The sequence below is a fragment of the Panicum hallii genome, chromosome 7 (assembly GCF_002211085.1).
Source record: "Panicum hallii strain FIL2 chromosome 7, PHallii_v3.1, whole genome shotgun sequence".
Taxonomy (NCBI): domain Eukaryota; kingdom Viridiplantae; phylum Streptophyta; class Magnoliopsida; order Poales; family Poaceae; genus Panicum; species Panicum hallii.
Genome location: NC_038048.1, coordinates 11,417,479 through 11,439,216, shown reverse-complemented (window position 1 = coordinate 11,439,216; position 21,738 = coordinate 11,417,479). Strand labels below are relative to the sequence as shown.

Sequence of the window (21,738 nt, the reverse complement as noted above, 5' to 3'; positions counted from 1 at the left end):
TTCATTTGAATTCATCCAAAATCGGAAAAATCTGATTTTTGAAAACTAGAACTAACATTTTGTATGTCAATATTATATATAACTGCCCGTAGCAACGGCTAAGGAAATTTCCTAGTAAAATTAACCAATCAAGGTGAGAGAAGGTAAATACGAAGGGATACAAGTGCTACCACCGGCTATCATATACGCTGTATCCCTCCAATCAGATAATGCACCACTTATGTAGAAAACATACGTCAAACAAGATTATATTCGAGACCAATTCGCTGATAATTTATACCTAAGTTTTGGTCACAGGAGTCGTACTTGGCCATGTGGTGTAGGAACCATAGCAATAGATTATTCCAATGTTTGACTTCGGCGGTGTGGAGTCAGTAGCATTACAAGATTAAAAATTTGACCTATCTTGAAAGATAATCAAAATTAAGAGAAAGTTCTCGACCGTGATCAAGCTAAGCTGCAGCCATGTCACTTTCACACAAACGAATTAAAGAAGCCGTGGCCGGTGACCACACAGCTGCTGCGGTGGCAAAGGACCACACGCCACGCCCGTCGAGCTCACCCGGCGTCGGCGACAGGGACGCCGCCGCGGCCCGGCGGCTTGCTTTTCCTGCTCGACAGAATCGAAAGGAATTCCCGGTTCACGGGCCGTCAAATGAGTCCAAGAGGGAAGGGAAGGGAAGGGAAGGGAAGGGGAGTAGTCAGATCCAAGAGCAGCATCCAGCGAGCCAGCAGCGTGGCGTGGACTCATCACGAGCTGCCGCCACCGCGGGGCAGCGGGCCCCACTCCCCGAACAAATCGCCCCAGCTGGCTGTCTCCTCCCCTTCTCTCTCTCTCTCTACTTTCTCTCTCCTCCGCCACTCCCGAGTCCTCTCCAGCAGCAGCAGCAGCAGCAGCAAGCACACTTCGCTTCCCCACTCTCTCGCTCACTCCCCCCAATCCATCCTCCCCGCCCTGCGCGCGCGGGCGCTAGGGGTTTGGAGATCTCTTGCGGCGCTCCCGTGATCCGGGCCGATCCGGCCGCCGCCGCATCCTCGTCAGGCGGTAGGGCGCGCCGCCGCCGCCCGATCCGCTCCCTCCCGCGGCGAATCGGTGGACGCTGCGACTGGGCGGGTAGCCCGGTGCCCTGCTCGCCTCCAGCGCTCGCCGGGCCGAGCAATGACCCGGAGCGACCGGCGGCGGCGTCGATGAGGTGCGTCGCGTGGTGGGCGGTCCTGTTCGCGGCCTTGGGTGCCGCCCGAAGGGACGGCATCCTCCCCGCGCTCGCGTTGGCGGCCGAGCCACGGCACAATGACCGGTTCGCGCTGGCCCCTGTTGAGGCCGTTGGTGGCGGCGGCGGCGGCGATGTCGGTGGGGCCGCGGCGGGGCTGCGCGGGGAGCTCCAGTGCCAGATGTACTCGGCCAACTCCAGGACCTGCGAAGAGTTGAATGGCTCCGGGTCGTTCAACACCACCTGCGTCATCAGCTCGAGCTCCTCGCTGGATGGTGATCTATGCGTGTATGGCGACGGGAGCTTGGAGATTCGGCCCCACGTGAAGATCATCTGCCCTGTCAGGGGATGCTACCTCACCGTCAATGTCTCTGGGAGCATAACGATCGGTGAGCATGTCGAGGTGATTGGGGGCTCAGTCAGCTTTGATGCGGCCAATGTGACGTTGGACCACCACTCGACCATCAACACCACTGCACTCGCCGGGGAGGCCCCTCCCCAAACGAGTGGGACTCCGCACAGCCTGGAAGCGGCTGGCGGAGGGCATGGTGGGAGGGGCGCGTCATGTAAGGTGTCTAATGACACCAACTGGGGAGGCGACGTGTATGCATGGTCGACGTTGGCATGGCCCTGGAGCTACGGCAGCATGGGTGGCAGCATGTCCGCTGATCAGCAGTTTGGAGGGTATGGAGGAGGCCGCGTCATGCTTAGGGCGAGGGACTTTATGAATATTGATGGGCATGTGCTTGCTGAAGGTGGTGTTGGCAGCCTCAAAGGAGGCGGCGGGTCTGGTGGAAGCATTATAATACATGCTTTCAAGCTGTAAGATCTACATCACTCAAACTTATACCTGTTTTTTATGAGTTACCACGGCAATCTAAATTCTTCGGCGAATCAGAAACTGTGTCCTATCTAATATTGGTATACTAGGATAACTGATTGTGCAGTTATCACCAGCTCTATCTAATATTGGTATACTAGGATAACTGATTGTGCAGTTATCACCAGCAAGAAAAAGCCACTGCAGTCATTAGGCATTTAAACGAGGCCATTCCTAACTTTGAGGATTCTCTTTTCTCTAATATCCACTCACCTTTGCTGTCAATCTTCTGGACAAACGTGGCCTTATTTTTTTTCTTTTCTTGACCTCTTGGCTTGTTTTGTGTGTCATGCTGCTCTTTATGGCTTTATCTTAGATTAGGCGGAAGGTTTTCCAACTTGTGGTTACAAAGAAGAAACTGTTTGCTGGTTGACCAGAAAAGGAACATGCAATACACAATGATGAGTTTGTTCTCTACTTTATGAGAGGAGCTATAAGCGGTCAACTTTGATCTAGTATTTCTCTGTCTGTACATTGATCAGAACATGATCTCGTCTGGTGATCATGCCAAGAGGTTGAGTCAGACCCAGGTCACCTTAATCACACAATGAGTAATGCTAAACCACAAGACCAGCAATTAATTGATGATTCAAGCATTGTGTCCAAGAAAAAAAAAGATAGACTAGAGGCAGGAGCGTTTGCACAGAGCACACCTCTGGCAGCCATGGCTTAGTTTACATGTCCAAGTACAAGTCTCCATGGGGTCATGGTCGATTGGGCAATAACTGTTGCAGTGTTGATGACGTGCATGCTCTGCTGTGACCATCTGCAACGTTCTGAACACTGTCAAATCAAATGGGGCAACAACAGATTATGGTGTTCTTTGCTTGACTCATCAGGGGGCTATATACACTTGAAGGTCTGGCTAGGGATGAAGAGGAAGAACGTAAGGGTCTTTTTGTCCAATGTCACAAAATTCAGTGTTGAGTGTCATGATATTTTCGTAGAGTCTCAAAGCTTTGTAATGGCAGTTTTCAGAGCTTTATGGTTGCAGTGAATTTTCTCAAACTGCTTGATGGTTGTGGTGATATTTATTCTATTATATCATTTCCTGTCAATTCCAATGAGATTTGTCAGTAAATGAATGCGCATAAATTGTTCCGAACAAGGCTGGTATTAGCAGGCCACGCCCCTTCCATGCAATTCCTTGGTTGCTGTCTTGCTAGACAGGAAAGCAAGGGGCTGGATTAACATGGTGAACTGCTTTTGGAAATCATACCATAGTAGCCAAAGACTTAGCTTACTTCGTGCATATTTTGTCGGATTGTTCTCATTAACCTAGTTTTGCCCTTGCAAACCTTTTGATGTGGTGCACACTAAGAAATTTACAGCATTGGTATGAATTGCAATGTCTATGTTTGGCATAGGATGGATCTGCATTCTGCGGGATTTGGTTGGAAATACAATTTTTTTTAGAAAGGATATATCTCTATTTGAAGAAAAAGAAGTGGAATAGATACAAAGTTTTTTTTGACTTTTCACCAGGGTTTATGGTCAACCCAGTAATTGTTTTCTATAATTGTTACTGTAAGTGCAAACTGTCAATATATTTGATATTCACAAACATTCCCTACTTCTTAGATATGGAAATGGTACAATAAGTGCTGCTGGTGGTAATGGATGGGGTGGTGGCGGTGGTGGGAGGATATCTCTGGATTGTTACAGCATTCAACAAGATCTGGAAATTACAGTTCATGGTTAGTATTTTCTGACCTTAGTTTTTCCGCAAAGTGTTGTGTACAAAAGAGCATCTGCCATCAATTAACGAATAAAAGTACTGTTTGGCATGATGTATCGGTTGGTTGTAACACTAGCTACAAATTTTATTCGGGGAATTGGGGATGGGACATGCTATTATGCCATTTGCAGAAACAGCTCTGTGGATGCATTCTGTTGAATTGATAACAATAAAAAAATATTTTTATTGCTTACAATTAGATGCAATGTAGTTATAATATAAGATAGTGGTCGGAGTATGCTCAATTTCCCATTATTTATTAGGAGGGTCAACTTATGCTGACTTACCTTGGGATTGTTTTGCATATTAATAATTATCTCACTATTATGTAAAAGCATCATTCTCACATACACAAATGTATCAGTTTAGGGTTTTGAGTCTCAGTGCCTCAGAGGCATACACATTCAATGTACATTGTAAGCTTTATGCGCACATTATCAGTTAAGAGGAAGGTTTCACATCTTTTGCAAGCAAACGTATAGAGATAATGTCTACTCATTGTCTTGGTTATTTCAACTTGGGAGTTAGGATATATATGGAACAAATGAAAGTTTTATTGTCCTACTTTGGGCTACATTCATCAAAGTTATGTATTTTTGTAGAACTTTGACCATCGGTTTGCTACCGATAGGAAGAGATTACATCCAATTCCTTTGGAATAGAAGTGAAATTAATTCATTTCTCCTCCCAGTCCAAGGGAATTATATAAATCCCCATAGTTCCCACTATTCCAAATACGCCCTAAGATGTTTTTTCCTCGAACACACAGGAGAGATGCGTATCATTATATTAAATAAGAACAACAAGGCTCACCCTTACAACACCCACCCACACACCCTAGAGATTCTTAGCTTATATTCTCACCAGTGACAATATAGAACAAGAACGCCCTCTACGATAGAACCTATCCTCCTTCAGATGCAAGGGCTTTTAGCCCCTAGGGTTTGCTAGGGCTTTTAGGCCCTAAGATGTCACTGTTATGATTTCTCATTATCCATTCTCTTTGATATATATGCATTTAAAAACGTGTGTTTTTTCTTTCCTAACCTTTTCTAGTGTAATTCCTCTTTCTGTCTCTGTCCTTCGTTGATATCATTCTTTTTGAAACACATCAGGTGGCCGGAGCTTTGGCTGTGCTCAGAATGCTGGTGCAGCAGGTACAGTATATGATAGTTCATTACAGACTCTCAAGGTGAGCAATGGAAATTTCACCACACACACAGAAACTCCATTGCTTGGTTTCCCAATGACTAGACTTTGGTCTAATGTGCTTGTGGAGTGCAATGCACGAGTGCTGGTTCCCTTGTTGTGGTCCAGAGTACAGGTTTGTTTCAAGAGCCCGATTAACATCTTATTAGCAATTTCCTTTTACGTCTATGTATATGTAGATATCTGAGCTTCATTGTTGCAATTATGCTACACCAATATCCAAATTTTCTGATGGTATTTCCCCTTTTAAGGGGTTGATGAACTATAAGACATGCAGCAGTCTAATTCTGAAATTTAACATATCAAATTAAAATGTCCTTTGCAACAAGCTTGTTGCTTGTATAGCGCTACTAGATCTTTGGGCATGGAAACGGAAATTGTTTGGATACTGATTAAACTACCATAGGCTTAATGAGTGTGACTGTCGGCTTCTCCTTTTGTGTGCACCATTGTCAACTTTCTGTTACATGGTTCAGTGAACATTATGCAGTTACATATACTGAAAATTTCACTATATTGTTTCTGATTTGATCTAGCAGACATTATCAGACTCTCAGATTTGTTTTGTATGCTAGTTTAAGAATCTTATTTATGTCCATTAGTTCCATTTACCTGATCACTTTATTTCTTCCTATATTCCTGTATTACCATTCTCTCTGTTGAATCCTAGCATTTCTGATGTTATATTTGCTCTCCCGTCACTATTTTCTTATTGTCAGGTGACAGGTCAAATTAGACTGCTTAGTAAGGGCAGTATCTGCTTTGGGTTATCAGAAAATCCAATATCAGAATTTGAGCTGGTAGCAGAAGAGCTTTTAATGAGTGACTCTGTTATAAAGGTAAAATGCTCATTGCCTTCAGATTATTTTGTTTCTTTTGATGGGTCTCCTAAGTAAATAATTAATTTTCATATGCATGTCAGGCGACTGACAGTTGAATGTAATTAATTTTTCTAAATATGGACTTGGAGACACGGCAATATCTATGTAAAAAATTTACTTTTCTTGTCATCAATTTAGCATATATCAGATGCTTTATACCATAGGTGTCCCTTTTTCTATATGTTGGATGCTATGTGCTAGAGGCATAGAGTTGTCCAACACTATTATATTACCCACTGAATTTATGCGGAATCGATGCTTGTAAAAAATATGTGCTATATTGGGTACTTGATGCATTCTATGGTTCCTTCATCAAAATGTTGTTTTAGTTACCCTTTTTTGTATTCCTTTTTTCTCTTATGGAAGGTCTACGGAGCTTTCAGAATGTATGTCAAAGTGCTCTTGATGTGGGATTCAAAGATTCAGATTGATGGCGGGGCTAAAGATGTTGTTCTTGCATCTATGCTTGAGGCAAGAAACCTTGTAGTCCTCAGGGTATGTTTCTTGAAGCCCTTACTGCCAAAATCTTTATTTAGCACTGGTGTTCAGTTTTCTTTTCATTACTGTGGCAGCATGGTTCAGTGATATCTTCCAATGCTGATTTGATGGTCTATGGGCAAGGACTTCTTAACTTGAGCGGCCCTGGCGATGGAATCAAAGCTAGGCGACTGTTTCTCTCTCTATTTTACAACATTGAAGTAAGATTGTAGTATATGTACTACCTTGTTTTCATAGTACCATGTTACTATGCTGAATGCTATAAAGTTTTTTCCTGTTTAATATTCCTTCTACGGAGACCAAATGATATGATTTATATATCATTATGGTATTATGCTAAGTAACTAGATTTGCGTCAACTATACTCCTAAATCTATTACACCTTTGTTTCCTTAATGCCTTGAGTATAACTAATTTTGAACTAAGTTTAATCAAGAGGTTTGCAACAGATGAAGCTTCAATATTTTATTCATAATATATCAGTACAGTGATGTGATGCGATGACTTGTGTTCGAACATGTGATGGCGATACCAGTGACTTTCCAATTAAAATAGGATTACATCAGGGGTCAGCATTGAGCCCTTATCTATTTGCTTTGGTGATGGATGAGGTCACAAGGGACATACAGGGTGATATCCCTTGGTGTATGCTCTTTGCTGATGATGTGGTGCTAGTTGACGAGAGTAGAGCAGGGATTAATATGAAGTTAGAGCTGTGGAGACACACGTTAGAGTCGAGGGGGTTCAGACTGAGTAGGACCAAGACCGAGTATATGATGTGCGACTTTAGCCCGACTAGGCATGAGGATGGGGACGTTAGCCTCGAAGGTCAAGTGGTGGCCAAGAAGGATACTTTCCGGTATCTAGGATCAATGCTTCAGAAAGATGGAGACATTGATGAAGATGTTAGACATAGGATTTCAGCCGGGTGGTTGAAGTGGCGGCAGGCTTCGGGCGTCCTTTGTGACAAGAAGGTGCCACAGAGGCTAAAAGGTAAGTTCTATAGGACGGCGATTTGCCCAGCGATGCTATACGGTGCTGAATGTTGGCCTACAAAAAGGCGACATGTCCAGCAACTGAGTGTAGCAGAGATGCGTATGCTGCGTTGGTTCTGCGGGCATACAAGAAGGGATAGAGTCCGGAACGAAGAGATTCGAGATAGGGTCGGGGTGGCACCTATCGATGAGAAGTTGATTCAACATCGGTTGAGATGGTTTGGACATGTACAACGGAGGCCTCCCGAGGCGCGGGTGCGTAGTGGAGTTTTAAAGCGGGGCGATAATGTAAAGAGAGGTAGAGGTAGACCTAGACTAACTTGGGACGAGACGGTTAAGAGAGACCTTAAGGAGTGGAATATCGCTAAGGAATTAGCTATGGATAGGAGCGCTTGGAAATTAGCAATTAACGTACCTGAACCGTGACCTTTGTTACTTTTTGTTTAACCCGTAACTCTTCCTTTGGCTTGTGCCCTTTTTGTGTTTCTTATTCTTGTTTTCTGTGGGTTTCATCTCTAGCCTACCCCAACTTGCTTGGGACAAAAGGCTAAGTTGTTGTTGTTGTTGTTGTAATATATCAGTACAGTTTATAATTAGCAACAAATGAATCTTCTAATTTTTTTTCAATAATATACTTAGGCCTGTTTATTGATGCAAGGTTGAGCTTCTTCCTCATGTAATATTTAGAATGCTGGGCCACTTCAAAAGATGTTGGGTTTAGAACTTAACTACTGAATCTACTGAATCTACTTCATAGGGCTTCTATATAAGCTTATTTACTGAAAAAGCTGAAGCTAGTAAACATAACCACATAGGCCTACAAATGAATGCTGGCATTGTAGTGCTGACATTCATGACATAAAATAAAAGATTCAGTGCTTTGAATTCGAATAACTTGAGGAAAATGTGATGTGTATTAGTCTTTGTGGTAACAGAAATAGTTTACCTGCTCGTTGACATTGTCTATCTGTTTGTAGCGAGTCAGGTAGATTCAACTTAGATGTGTTGCATGCAGAAAGAAGACGGTTAACATATAATATAGGCAAGAATATCGAAAACCATAGATGCTGCTTATGTCATGTATTTATTTTTCTTATAAATGGCACAACTTGTATGTAGCAGTTTAAATTTTTCATTTTGCTGTGTAATAATACCATGGCACACTGATGTATAAGATCCTTGGTATACTGGCAACTTCCTATTCTGGTATTTTATTTGTTTAATCAGCTGAGTTAGAGTATTAATGTATTACAGTTTTTGTTAAGTACTGTTCCTATAATATTTCCCTCTACATGTTTCCATTGGCATCAAGTGGACCTTATTTAGTTTTAAACCCCCTTTGGACGAAATTAGAAGCGTCATTCCCCTAAAAATAAATTATTGGGTGTGCACGTATTACAAGACCAAATTCTATAGCCTTGATCAATAATTAGACTAGGTATGTATGGGTTTAATGGCACAGATTTTGTACCACAACAATTGTATTGTAATCTACATTCCTATGTTTATGTTTTTTTTCCAATTAGTAACTAGATGTGTCAATAGAATTTGTGGTCAAAATTTCAATTTAAAATACTATGCAAGGGGAGGAAGTACCGTTTGGGCACATTGATGGGCAACTTGGGAACATAACAATTAAATTCACTTTCTGTGGTCATTCTAGATCCTGTGCTACTGTACGCATTTTCGTTTGGTGTGTTTATTATCCTGCTAGTTTAAGTTATCATATCAAAAAATAACATTGTGATATTTTGAATCTTGTTCTTAAATATTTACTATTTTGGGACTTAACCATGTCCGTCGGCATGTGAACAGGTTGGTCCTGGTTCCCTTGTTCAGGCTCCACACGATGAGGCTGTTCAAAGTAGCTTGTAAGTTATGTTATCTTACTGTGAATTAATAATATTTAATTCCTTCTAACAGTGCATATGATTGAGATATTTGTGTTAACCAGGGATGCACTTTCACGCTGTGAAAGTAAAACATGTCCTAGTGAGCTTATTACCCCACCTGATGATTGCCACGTTAACCGCTCCTTGTCGTTTACACTGCAAGTAAGTATAATTTAATCTATGTTCTTTTCTTTTCATTGGCACATGATTTCTTTTTAATAAAATAAACAACTTTATTTTCTAGATCGATGTTCTACCAAGTTTTCTAAGTTTATTTTTCACTCCTCAATGCTTAAGGTTTTGGGTGAAACACACATGAGGTCCTAATTCAGTACCTAAAAAAGCTTCCACAAGGTGGGGTCTAGGGGAAGGAATTTTTTAGGCAGCCTTAGCGTCACTTATTTTGCTAGGAGGTTGATTTGAAACTAGGACCTCCAGATACAAGTGGAGAGACACTATCCTCCAGGCTTGCCCTTTTCCTGTAAAGCAATTTTAAGAAAAACAAATACCTGTGGTCTAGTTGGATGCTATGTTGCAAGCTTGATGACTTGATGTGAGGGGTGTGTTGGAGTACATTGCCCATCTTTCCTTTCAATATCTGAAACTTGTTGGTTCATGAAATACAATCTCTTGGGACTAGATAATTTGTATCATAATTGCCTGATTCATGTTTATTAGTTTATGATACACCGCCTCACCAAGGTTCTTTGGGGTGATATACCTCTATCTTCATGAACTCTTTATGTGGTTCAGCTTAGTAATCAGACAATTTTAGAATATATCTCTTGAAATTTGGGCTTTATTAACCTCATTTTGAAATTATATTTGTTCCCTGCTGATACAAAAAATGAAACTAAGTTCACCTTTCATCATAATCTCGTGTTTGCAAAATGTCTTAACCTAAATTGCAGCTTTCATTTGCATTGTAGATCTTCTTATGGTTTTTTTTTCCTGTAGATTTGTCGGGTTGAAGACATAACTGTCAGTGGCATTGTCAGGGGAAGTATAATCCATATTCATCGAGCAAGGACTGTGACCATTGCAAAGGATGGCACCATTAGTGCCTCAGAGTTAGGTGATTCTGTGTTTTTGTGTAATAATTAATAAAGGAGCTATATTATGTCCTGTCAGTGTCATTACTATGTTAACCCAGCAATTTGGATTCTTTGATAGGTTGCAAGGAAGGCATTGGAAAAGGAACATTTCTAAAATATGGAGCTGGAGGTGGTGCTGGGCATGGTGGCCGAGGCGGTGTGGGGATTTACAATGGAATGAAAAGCGATGGAGGTCTAGCATATGGCAATGCTGATCTTCCATGTGAGCTAGGAAGTGGGAGTGGTGGTTCTGCTGTGTCAGCGGATAGCACTGCCGGTGGGGGATTAATTGGTTGGTACCATCTTACTCTTATCCTTTGAAGTCTATGTTCTGCAGATTTGTATCCTGCATTTTCCACTCTTTGTTTTCCCATTTTTCCCTTCATGCTGTTTGATAGCATCCTCTGAGTTTGCTTTTGGCATAGTTTCTTAGACTACTAGTAGAATGCATGTGCTGCATGCACGTGTTTACAGAAAACATAGTAAATAAGAATTTTGTATTAATGAAAAACTTAACCTGTACCACAATGATTTTTTTTTGAAAGCTGTACCACAATAATTTTCATCAAGACGGAAGGAGAAGCAACTCACTATCCAGTGCACTGTTCTGTGTTGACATACATCATGCAGTGCACTGTTCTGTGACATATCTTTTCCTTTCTAGAAGTGTATTTGGCTCAAACTTTTGAATCAATTCTTTGCTCTAATAGCTGATCATTTTTCACTATTCAGTCATTGGGTCAATGAAATGGCCACTTTCAAGGTTGCTAATTTATGGCTCAGTGAACTCTGATGGTGAGAGTCATAGAGGCACAACTGGAAACTCAAATGGCACTTTTAAAGGTGGAGTTGGTGGTGGTTCTGGAGGGTCAATTCTATTATTTCTTCAAGGTCTTCTGCTAGATAAAAACTCATCATTATCCGCATCTGGTGGCAATGGAGGTGTATATGGTGGCGGAGGTGGTGGTGGTGGCAGAATACATTTCCATTGGTCGAATATTGCTACTGGAGATGAATATGTTCAGATTGCTTCTGTCAATGGTACAGTAGCATCAAGGTATGCAATTCTTTTCAAACTGCAAGTCGAGTAAAGTAGGTTTCTTGTTTGTCTTGTCACTCTGCATTATCATTTCAAACTCTTTTTGCCTAGTGAAAACAAAAACCCACCACATTCCAGTTGTGCAAGAATCTTACATAATGAGGATTGTAGTTTTATTCGGTTATTCCAATTACAACTTTCAGTTGCGTTACTTCATGTATGCGCTGATATTTTTCAGAAATTTCTTGTTGGCTATTTCCACTGTTAGTCTTGCCAGGCATTATGAATTGCAATACAATGCATGCTATCAAAATTTTCGGGCTGTACCTACTGATATAAATTAATGAAGCAATAGATTCATCACATCAAGAAAGCTTCTTACATAGTTGAGTACTAGAGTAATTTTATAGAATATTTCTATAACAAGTGTAATATTATAAATATTCTCCCAACCAATCAAAAAACAATTATCAAAATTATATCTCAGAAACCACAATCGGGGATAGGGATGCAACATGCAAGTGGGTTTATCCGCGAACCCGCAATTAAGACATTTTTAGTGGGCTCCTGTGAAACGCCAAAAGATGGCCTATTTGCAGGCTTGCGGGCAAACTCGCTTGCATCCCTACTTGTGGAGTAAACAACCATTTCCTTGTGCTTGCTTGACCTGTAATGGGAAAGGGGGAAAAATACAAAAGCCTCATTTCTCTCCATATGCTTGCTACATAAAAAACTCCAAACACCTTGTGGCAACAAATTCCAAGATGTATGTGTTCTTTAACAATGCAACCACTGCTGCCTTCTTGAGTTTTGACAGAAATACGATGTTTAAAATATTACTGGTATTCCAAGGGTCATCCAAGTATGCCTTTTATGGAACTTCTTCATATGCACTCCCATGAGTTAATTGTTGGTGAGCCAATAGATCTTTCTAATAATTCATATTACTTTTCTTTTGGATAGTGGAGGATCTGGTAACAATCATGGACGTTTTGGAGAAGATGGAACAGTAACAGGAAAGAAATGCCCCATGGGTCTATATGGAACATTTTGCACCGTATGGACACTAAACTAATAATTTCTTTGTTTGTATACGTATTCCATGTGACGTATGCTGCAACAAGACATGACTTAGGATACTTTTTAGTGCAGATATTCAGTTACTTAGGGCGTGCTTGGGAGACGTCTAGCTCTGCTCCACGAACTCCCTGCCAAACACGTCTAGCTCCAGGAATTCCAGATCCGGAAACTCCAGAAAAAAAACCTGGAGTTTAGGGCCAACTCCATGTTTTTCAAGGGGTGCTCCTCAAGGGGTACTCCAAAAACACTAGTTATAGACATCCTTATGGAGTTGGGGTAAAATTACCCACCATTGCCACTGGTTACGCAACATACCGGTTCGCTAAAAAAAAGAAAGATAGAGAGGCGCACCCCTTCCTTTCTCCCTGCGCCTTTCTTCTTCCTCGGGCACCACCACCACCCGTGAACCCTAGGCCGGCGCTCCAGGGAGACATCACCGGCGGCCTCCTCTCTCAAGCAAAAGGGATTCCCAATAAGATGATCTCCCTTCCAATGGGCTCGGCGGGAGCAGCCGGCGGCGATAGAGCCTGAACGCGTTAGACATCATCTCGTTCTTGAGGGGGTTTGACCTGTCGGGCTGCTTGTTCGAGGACGGCGAGGCCGCAGGTAGCGGCGGCGGCCCGGAGCAGCAGCACCACCATCCGGCGGCGGTGCGGTTCGTGTCGGTGGCTCTGGTATCAGATCCTGGTGGCGCTGGAGGGGGCCATGTCGGCGGCTGGTCTGGTGGTGCGCGAGCTGGACGACGGGTCGGTCAGCATGGAAGGGATGCGGGAGGGTGAGCACGGCGCGCTGGTGGCGGCCCGTGCAACCTCGTCTGTGACGAGCCGGCGCTGCTCCAATCTGACGAGCGGTCTCGGAGCCTCTGAGCTGTGATTGTGGCCGGCGCCGCTTGATTCATGCGTGCACGCCCACATCAAGGCATTGCCCATGCGCGCACGTTCATCGTCGACCATCGTATGTGGTTTCGTGCCATGTACCATACTTGATAAATACTTGCCATATATACAAGTATACAACTACATGCAGAATTTTACATATGTATAGTACGCGTGAGAGGAATTTTACATGCAGAATTTTACATACGTAGAACAAAGAAAAAGAAAAAGAAAGGGCAAAAAAGACTCTTCCTCCCAAAGCCTCCCTTTCCTGGAGCTGGAGTCAGCCAATCAGCCACACAGGTAGAACAACTCCTTGTTTTCCTAGAGTTTGTGGAGTGGAGCTGAAAAAACCTGGAGTTGGTGGAGTGGAGCTATTTTTCTGGAGTTGGAGTGCTCCCAAACAGGGCGTTATTTGTTCGTTTCGTTTAGGATCTGAGACATTGAGAACAGTTGTGACCTGTAAATTAAGCTTTATATCATGGGGATAGTTTATGAGGTGGTGGCTCGGGGAAGTGTTGATCTAATACCCTAGAATATAATATTGACCTGGTTAACACACTGCAATTTTGTGCATGCTTTCCTTAAACCAGGAGATGACTTTTTATTTGTTCATTATTGCTGACCATAGTTCATTTCAGGAATGCCCAGTCGGTACATATAAAAATGTTACTGGGTCCAATTCATCTCTGTGCACTCCTTGTTCTGTGGATAGTCTTCCAAACCGTGCTGACTTCATATATGTAAGAGGTAAGTCATCGTGGTGATTTCTAGTTAAGTATTGATGTTACTTTCAATATCCTGATTTTGAATGCACGAAACTCAGCATTTACTGTCTTCTGCTAGGTGGTGTTACCCAGCCGCCCTGCCCATATAAATGCATATCTGATAAGTACAAGATGCCAAACTGTTACACACCACTTGAGGAACTTATGTATACTTTTGGTGGTCCATGGTCTTTTGCAATTATCCTCTCTTTTACAATTATTCTTTTGGCACTTATCTTGAGTGGTCTAAGAATTAAGATTGGTGAGAGTGATATCACCTACCCGGCAACAAATGCAATCCACAATGATGGATGTTCTTCTTTCCCTTTTTTACTTTCTTTGGCTGAGGTATACTTCTCATTTCATTCAATATATTTTCTTTTATTACAAACTATTACAGAATAGCTGAATCTTGGGCATTGAACAAATTACTCCTTAGGCACTTGTATATAACTTTGATTACTATCAGTTATTTATTGAAAACTATTTGATCCTGTGACTACCCTTCTCATGGTTGTACAATTCATGGATTCACATATTTTAGAACTCTAGAAGTTGATCCTTGTTGGACAGAATGAAATGAATCCATCATGAGAGATATATTTTTGTGTACCTCGACATGCAGTTATGGAAATATAGGCATATGCTAAATTTGCTTCTGAAAAAAGTAAAATTACCTGAATGACTGTCAAAAACAAAACATAATTGGCTGTTAAAGTATACCCAGAAAGTACTCTGGGATTTCTAGTCCACTTTGTTTAAGCACTCTTTCATATTGTGTTTGTGCTGATAAATAGTGTGCCCCTCCTTTGTAGGTTCCTGGGGCTAGCCGGGCAGAAGAAACACAGAGCCATGTTCACAGAATGTACTTCATGGGGCCTAATACTTTCCGGGAACCCTGGCATCTCCCCTACTCACCTCCTGATGCGATAATTGGAATTGTGTAAGATTTTCCATCTTAGAATTATAGAATAGAAGAGTGCCATTTATATTAACCTTTATTCACCTGAAAGGTATTCACAAAAGCCCATACACTGTAAAAGCTTTGCATGAGTTTGAATTTATTTACTTGTTGCTAATGTTCAGAAAATTTTTTTATAGTTCTTTTTGCTCTACTCCATTGCCATCAGTTTGTCTCAGTATTGCACGCATGCCACCAGAAAAAGCTAACTGCATATTGCTTTCCTTTCAGTTATGAAGATGCTTTCAACCGATTTATTGATGAGATAAATTTGGTGGCTGCATATGAGTGGTGGGAAGGATCTATACACAGTATACTTTCTGTTCTTGCATATCCTTGTGCCTGGTCTTGGAAGCAATGGTGCAGAAGAAAAAAGATACATCGTCTTCAAGAGTATGTTAAATCTGAATACGACCATTCATGTCTTCGTTCTTGCAGGTCACGGGCTCTCTATAAAGGCTTGAAGGTCAGTAATCATGATGCAGAAATGTTATATGTCATTATCTAAAACTAAAATAACCTATGTCATTTCGTACAAGAACCAGCAGCAATTTTCCCTGTTTTTTGCAAAACCAGAATTACTGGTTTTCTCTGCTGACATGGTATGGTCTTTTGTGTCTGATGAGTATCAGTAGCAGGAGCGCAGATGCATGTAGCAGGAAGTTCCTGCCTTGCGGCAGAGTCCAGATAGATATCTAGAAGCTGTAGTCAGTTGAATGAATTGTTAGCTTACTGCAAGTCCTTAAAGGGCCCTAGTATTACCTATTACGAGCATGGTGTATCTAGTATTGTTAGCTTACGAGCATGGTGTTGCTAGGCATGTTCAAAAGTTGGTTTAGTTATGCTATCGTGTGGGTCTTGTTTAGGATTCCTGAAGCTATAAAGACAACTTTTGTGGTGTTGGTTTAGATCAAGCAAGAAGTCAAATGCAAATGTTAGTCCAGCTTGGTCAGAGTCATCTGGTAAGTCAGGATCAAGCTCTGCATATGACCTAAGAGGTCTTATTACCGTTAGATGAAGCAACGTTGTTGCCAGAACTTTTTACTCTCAGAACTAGACAAATATCTGCAGACTTCCATTTTATGATTGTAATGAACTTTTAACTTCATTCTGAATGCAAACCTCAATGTATGCCTGATGGGATAAAATATGTAACCACTCTTTTGAATGATCTTTTGGTTAGCTTGTTAACCTGAACTATGATCACTATCGTATTGGAATTGAGTTAAAACAACTGCCTTCCAGACTTGTTATTGTATGCATATCAACGAAGATATAGTGCACGTGTAACTGTCTGAACTTTGCAGGTTGGTTCAACCCCAGATTTGATGGTTGCTTACATAGATTTCTTTCTTGGGGGTGATGAGAAACGACTTGATGTAGCATCCACCATTCAGAAGAGGTTTCCCATGTGTCTAATTTTTGGTGGTGATGGAAGCTACATGTCTCCATACTACCTGCATAGTGATACATTGCTATCGAACCTTCTTGGCCAGGTAAAAATCAGATATTTTGCTGCAATATTAATACCATACCTATTGTTTATCATGACTCATGATCAGGATCTACATACTGTTCCTATTTCTGTTCTCCCTTGCATATTAGTATACATTGACCTCTCTGGTCTATGGTAATGATGATTTAAATATTTTCCCCAAAGCATAACCTAGTATCCTAGCAAAACCGAACCATATCCTGATGCACATTTGTATGATCCTGACGTTTTTTGTTTGCCATTGATACTCTAGGTCTCCTAGTTTATTGTTACATGAGGACTCATCTTGTCTCATATCCTCTAGGCGGAGAATATGAGTAATTGATCAGGATGAGATTCATTTGGTGCATAGGGATACTCACCAACAGGCTACAGTCAATAAATCTTGCAGCATTTATTAGAAAATTTAATCTTCTTGGATCTCCGTATTTCTTTAGCTTTTATGTTGTTGACACCAAAAATATTCTTTGGTGTTTTCATGAACATGCTAAAAGCTGCAGTATGTTGTGTTCAATCACCCTGGGTAACGTGAACTTTGTTTTTTTAGTATGTATCGACTGCTATCTGGAATAGATTAGTCGCCGGTTTGAATGCTCAATTGAGGACAGTAAGACAAGGAAGCATCCACTCAACTTTGGGCCCTGTTGTTTCTTGGATCAACAGTCATGGGAATCCCCAACTTGAGAGGCATGGTGTTCGAGTGGAGCTAGGGTGGTTCCAGTCCACTGCTTCTGGATATTACCAGCTAGGTATTGTTGTAGCTGTGAATGAGAACTTCTACAAGACTCTCCACCCCCACGAGCATGGACCAGAATTCGGTGAACGCTCGAGGTTTGAAAAGTTGCATGTTATAGTATCATTTCTTATAGAATGTTTTACTTGCTATTTAATGTTTATATAACTTGAATGCCTTTAATCCTACAGGAAGAACATTGCAGTTCTACTTCAGGATTTCAACCAGGCAAATCAGGATCAACCTTGCACAAGCTACACTGTTTCTAGGAAGCGGTTGACAGGCGGAGTGAATGGTGGGATTATAAATGAGGGAACACTCAAGTCTCTAGATTATAGAAGAGACTATCTCTTCCCTTTCTCATTGTTATTGCAAAATTTCAGGCCTATAGGATACGCGGTAACTACTGAACCCATTTTGTAAGCGCAAAATGTGCTCATGCTGGATCTGACGTCACCATGACTGAAATCATGCTATAATATTGCAGGAAACATTGCAGCTGCTCATTTGTATTGTACTTCTGGGTGATTTTTCCATCACCCTGCTCATGCTTGTACAGTACTACTGGATATCTGTCGGAGCTTTTCTTGCTGTACTGCTCATTCCTCCTCTTGCTTTGCTTTCACCTTTTCTTGCTGGTCTCAATGCACTTTTCAGCCGAGGACCCAAACGTTCCTCTGTGACCCGTATTTTTGCACTTTGGAACATTACTTCAGTTATAAACATCGTAAGTCTTCTGACTTGTTTGTATATTAATTATCTTGTTTAGTCACATGTTACATATTTCTGTTGTTTGCTGTTGTGATCACTGATCAGTAGAATATGTTGTATTATACAACAAAAATTATTACTGCATGCTGTTATTCTAATCTTGTGAGCATATAGAGTTCACCTATTTGAGAACTGAACTATAGGATCCTTGTAGTGGACTGCGCACCCAGGTCCAAGTCCCAGACTCGGCATGAGTGCTCATCTACATCATGTAGTTGCATTCAAATGTAAATGGCATGCTCGTGCTATATGATATTAGAATCTAGTTAGATGTGTTCTAGGGCGCACCCACATGTGTTTGGGCGTGCCTGTGGGTGTGCTCATGAGTGCCTCCAACTTGGACTTGGAAAAAAGTGTCTTAACTATTCAACTCTATTTCTCTGTAAATACGCATATGCGTGCAACATTAAAGGCCATGTGAGTTTTGACCATATTAGTTTTATGCAGATTGTATCAATCATATATGGTGCTTTGTATTTTTGGCTCTCTTCTTTGGCGTTGTCCTCACTTCATCATGTATACAACGGAAAAAGGTTTGTTTCCTTCTATTCCTGCATTGTGATATTGGAACAGGATCTCTGCATTCACTTTCTTAATAAAAACAGCAGTAGGTGTCATGCTGCTGTTGTTGTCCTTGCTATGCTACACTATGGAATCTTTTCATTTTCTGGAGCTTGTCATTCCTGGCTCCAGAAATTCTTCGACCTGGAGCTGTGGGAACATTGAAGATATTAGCTGAGCAATTTTGTTATTATTTTGTTGTAGATACATATGTGCAAACCACTTTATGCTATTCTACAAACTCCAAATCCAGCATGTATCTCGCAGCTGGAGCTGGCCCTATATGTGTTATGTTTCCTTGCATTCTAAAGTCCAAACACATCTTCCTATCCATTTCCTGTATTTTTTTCATTCCATTGTTTGCCACTACATCTCTATCCCTGTCCTGTGTTCTCCTCATTCCTTAGTTTTTGGTTCCTCCATTTCATACAGGCCCTAACAATGGGAATTTTTGCCATAGGACACTAGAAACATCTGGCATGCTTTATTCATAGCTGAACCTTTATATGAAGCGAATGCAAATTGATTTTAATAATTTTATTGACAAACAGTAGGATAGATTTGTTGTTTGACTAATAACATACTTAAAAAATTTAGACTAAAAAATACCAAATTCAATGGAAATCAGGCACATCTTATTTTCTTGTCATGTATTATTTGGTCATCATCCTAATTGAATTTGGACACGAGTTATACCCAGGTTCTGTCCAAATATTTTTAAGAGTGTACTTTTGATCCCTAGTGTGGCTGCATTCTGACATGTTTAAACATTCATCTGGATTCTCTATTCAGATCCTGAATGTCTGTTTTCAAGTTATTCTTCCCAATAATACAAAAAGGAACTGACAAGATATTTCTAATTTTGCTTTTCATAAACATTTTTATTCTCCAAGGATGTGTAATTGATATCTTTGTTCTACGTCACCTGTTCAGCTTCAAGAGTAGGGAAGACAATGAATGGTGGATACTACCTATCATCCTTTTTCTTATCAAGTCACTGCAAGCTGGACTTGTCAACTTGCATGTCGCGAATTTGGAGATCCAGGACTATACGTTGTTTAGCCCTGACCCTGATAGATTCTGGGCAATGTAGCTGCGTGCTGCAGGCTAAGAATGGCAGAAAGTATCAATTGGTTGATGCGGACAAGCTGCATTTTGTCTCTAGCATTTCCGTCTGTCCGATGCAATTTCTGGATCCGAAGAATTGGTCTGACATGCTAAGACCTGGAACTTCCTCCTATTTCTGGGAGCTCTCCAGCTTAGTGCAGATAAGTGTTTATTTTTCTTTATCTCAGTTTTGCATCTTGGTTGGGTGTTTAGTATAGGTCTATTGCCCCGTGAGAAGTAGATTTCTACATTTTCTTTGGTTGAGATTCACCCGGTGATTTTAGTGTACAGAAAGAATCCAGTGAAATTGGTGTCCTAGTGGTGTACATTCTTGTAAGTAATAGTAAGCTCAGTCGATTCAATTGTAAACAGTTATTAGGGAAGATGTTTTTTTTATTTAGCTTTACTTTCTGTAAGTGGCGTGTTGCAAATTGCCCTGCTTGGTTGGAAGCTGAATGGATGTGGCAGAGGAGAGTTACAGCATCGTTAAGAATTCTGATGTTCCTTTCTGAGATTGTTCGCTATAATATCAAATTTTACTTAGTTATTGGTTATGTTCTCTCCTTGGCTATGTTACTCATCTCCAAGTACAACGTGCATCATCAACATGTTTTGAAACGGATACGTATAAACAATTAAGGTCTCGTTTGGATCTAAGTGCTAAGGGACGAAAGTGATAAACTCTAGCACTATCCAAATGGGAGTGCTAATAGGTGAAATGGGAGTGCTAATGGGTGAAAGTGCTAAACTCTAGCACTACTTTATCCAAATGAGAGTGCTAATGGGGTGGTTAAACTTTAGCTAAAATTTAAAATTTTTTGCATGTGCATAAGTGCTAATATAAAGTTTAGCATTTAAATTTAATTTTAACTGCTCCAACCAGACCTTAAGTTTGTATCCATTGAAGAATTAAGGAGACGTCATGAGCAGGTGTTAGTTGAGTCTGTGCCTTTGTGCTATTATGGTTAGCACAAAATATCAAAATTCACCTTAATGCAAGCGTTCGAGAAGGAAAAACGACACTGTTACTGAGAACTAGACCATAATTGGCCCAAGAGGATTTTTATTTTTTTGTGTGTGGGTGGTTGTTGGGTTTGTGGCGGGGGGGGGGGGGGGGGGGGGGGGGGGTGGCTACAGTAGGATCTGTTGTGCCGTAGCTAGGTGCTGACCCTAAAGGGGAAGCACTTTTCTGGCACACCTATTTCAAGCCATTGAACACCTAAGGACCCTAGAAAACATTCTGAGATCAGAGGAAAATGAAGGTCCGGATACAAGGTGCCAGGAGTTAATTATGGTTACTGGCAACATATGGACTTGCTATATATTTAAGGATAATACCTAATAATTATATGTATAATTGTGCTATACATATTACTACCGGTTAATTATGGTTACACGTATGTATACACTAGCTGCACGTTTATGACTCGCGCCAGGTATCCAATGTTTTAAACAGTAGGCTACTGAATTGAATAATAGATTCTTCAAACTGTTATTATCCGCAATAGCACGCTATTTTCCACTGTAGTTGTCGGCAGCTCCATGAAACAACTATAGCGCTGCACAGCACTGGGACCACTATTTAAAACATCGATCCTATCCCACCAACCAAACTTGAACCAAGGGATGGCATAATTTTCGCAACTAAATAATAAATCAAATTGGTCCTTCCTTAGCATGCAACAGGGACAATTTCATATCTAAAACTATGGATGGAGTCATTCCAACTAACCTTCCTCTTCAACCAAAAGAACCCAAAGGGAGCACAAAGGTTCGATATTGTTTTTTGAGTTACACAACGGTTCAATATTTGATGGGTAGCGAGATTTATGACGACGTCTGATGGTGTCTGGGCCGGGCAACCTGGACAAAGTAGGGGCGAAACAATTGTGGGAGCCCAAAGAAAAGTACTAAGTAACTTGATGCACTTGACTTTGTTCCTTTTGTTTAT

General features: G+C 41.2%; 1 protein-coding gene across 1 annotated transcript; it reads left to right on the top strand.

Moving 5' to 3' along the window:
- Positions 1 to 712: 712 nt before the first annotated feature.
- Positions 713 to 20,291, top strand: LOC112901587. Its single transcript, XM_025970528.1, has 22 exons — positions 713 to 2,033; positions 3,673 to 3,788; positions 4,945 to 5,153; positions 5,758 to 5,877; positions 6,286 to 6,414; positions 6,492 to 6,617; positions 9,228 to 9,283; positions 9,367 to 9,466; positions 10,262 to 10,379; positions 10,478 to 10,690; positions 11,131 to 11,455; positions 12,401 to 12,494; positions 14,034 to 14,142; positions 14,239 to 14,507; positions 14,975 to 15,102; positions 15,352 to 15,586; positions 16,428 to 16,616; positions 17,163 to 17,446; positions 17,540 to 17,747; positions 17,836 to 18,075; positions 18,567 to 18,652; positions 19,614 to 20,291. Exons 1-22 carry the CDS (start codon positions 1,189 to 1,191, stop codon positions 19,771 to 19,773), a joined length of 4,359 nt encoding a protein of 1,452 aa, XP_025826313.1. The 5' UTR covers positions 713 to 1,188; the 3' UTR covers positions 19,774 to 20,291.
- Positions 20,292 to 21,738: the final 1,447 nt, after the last annotated feature.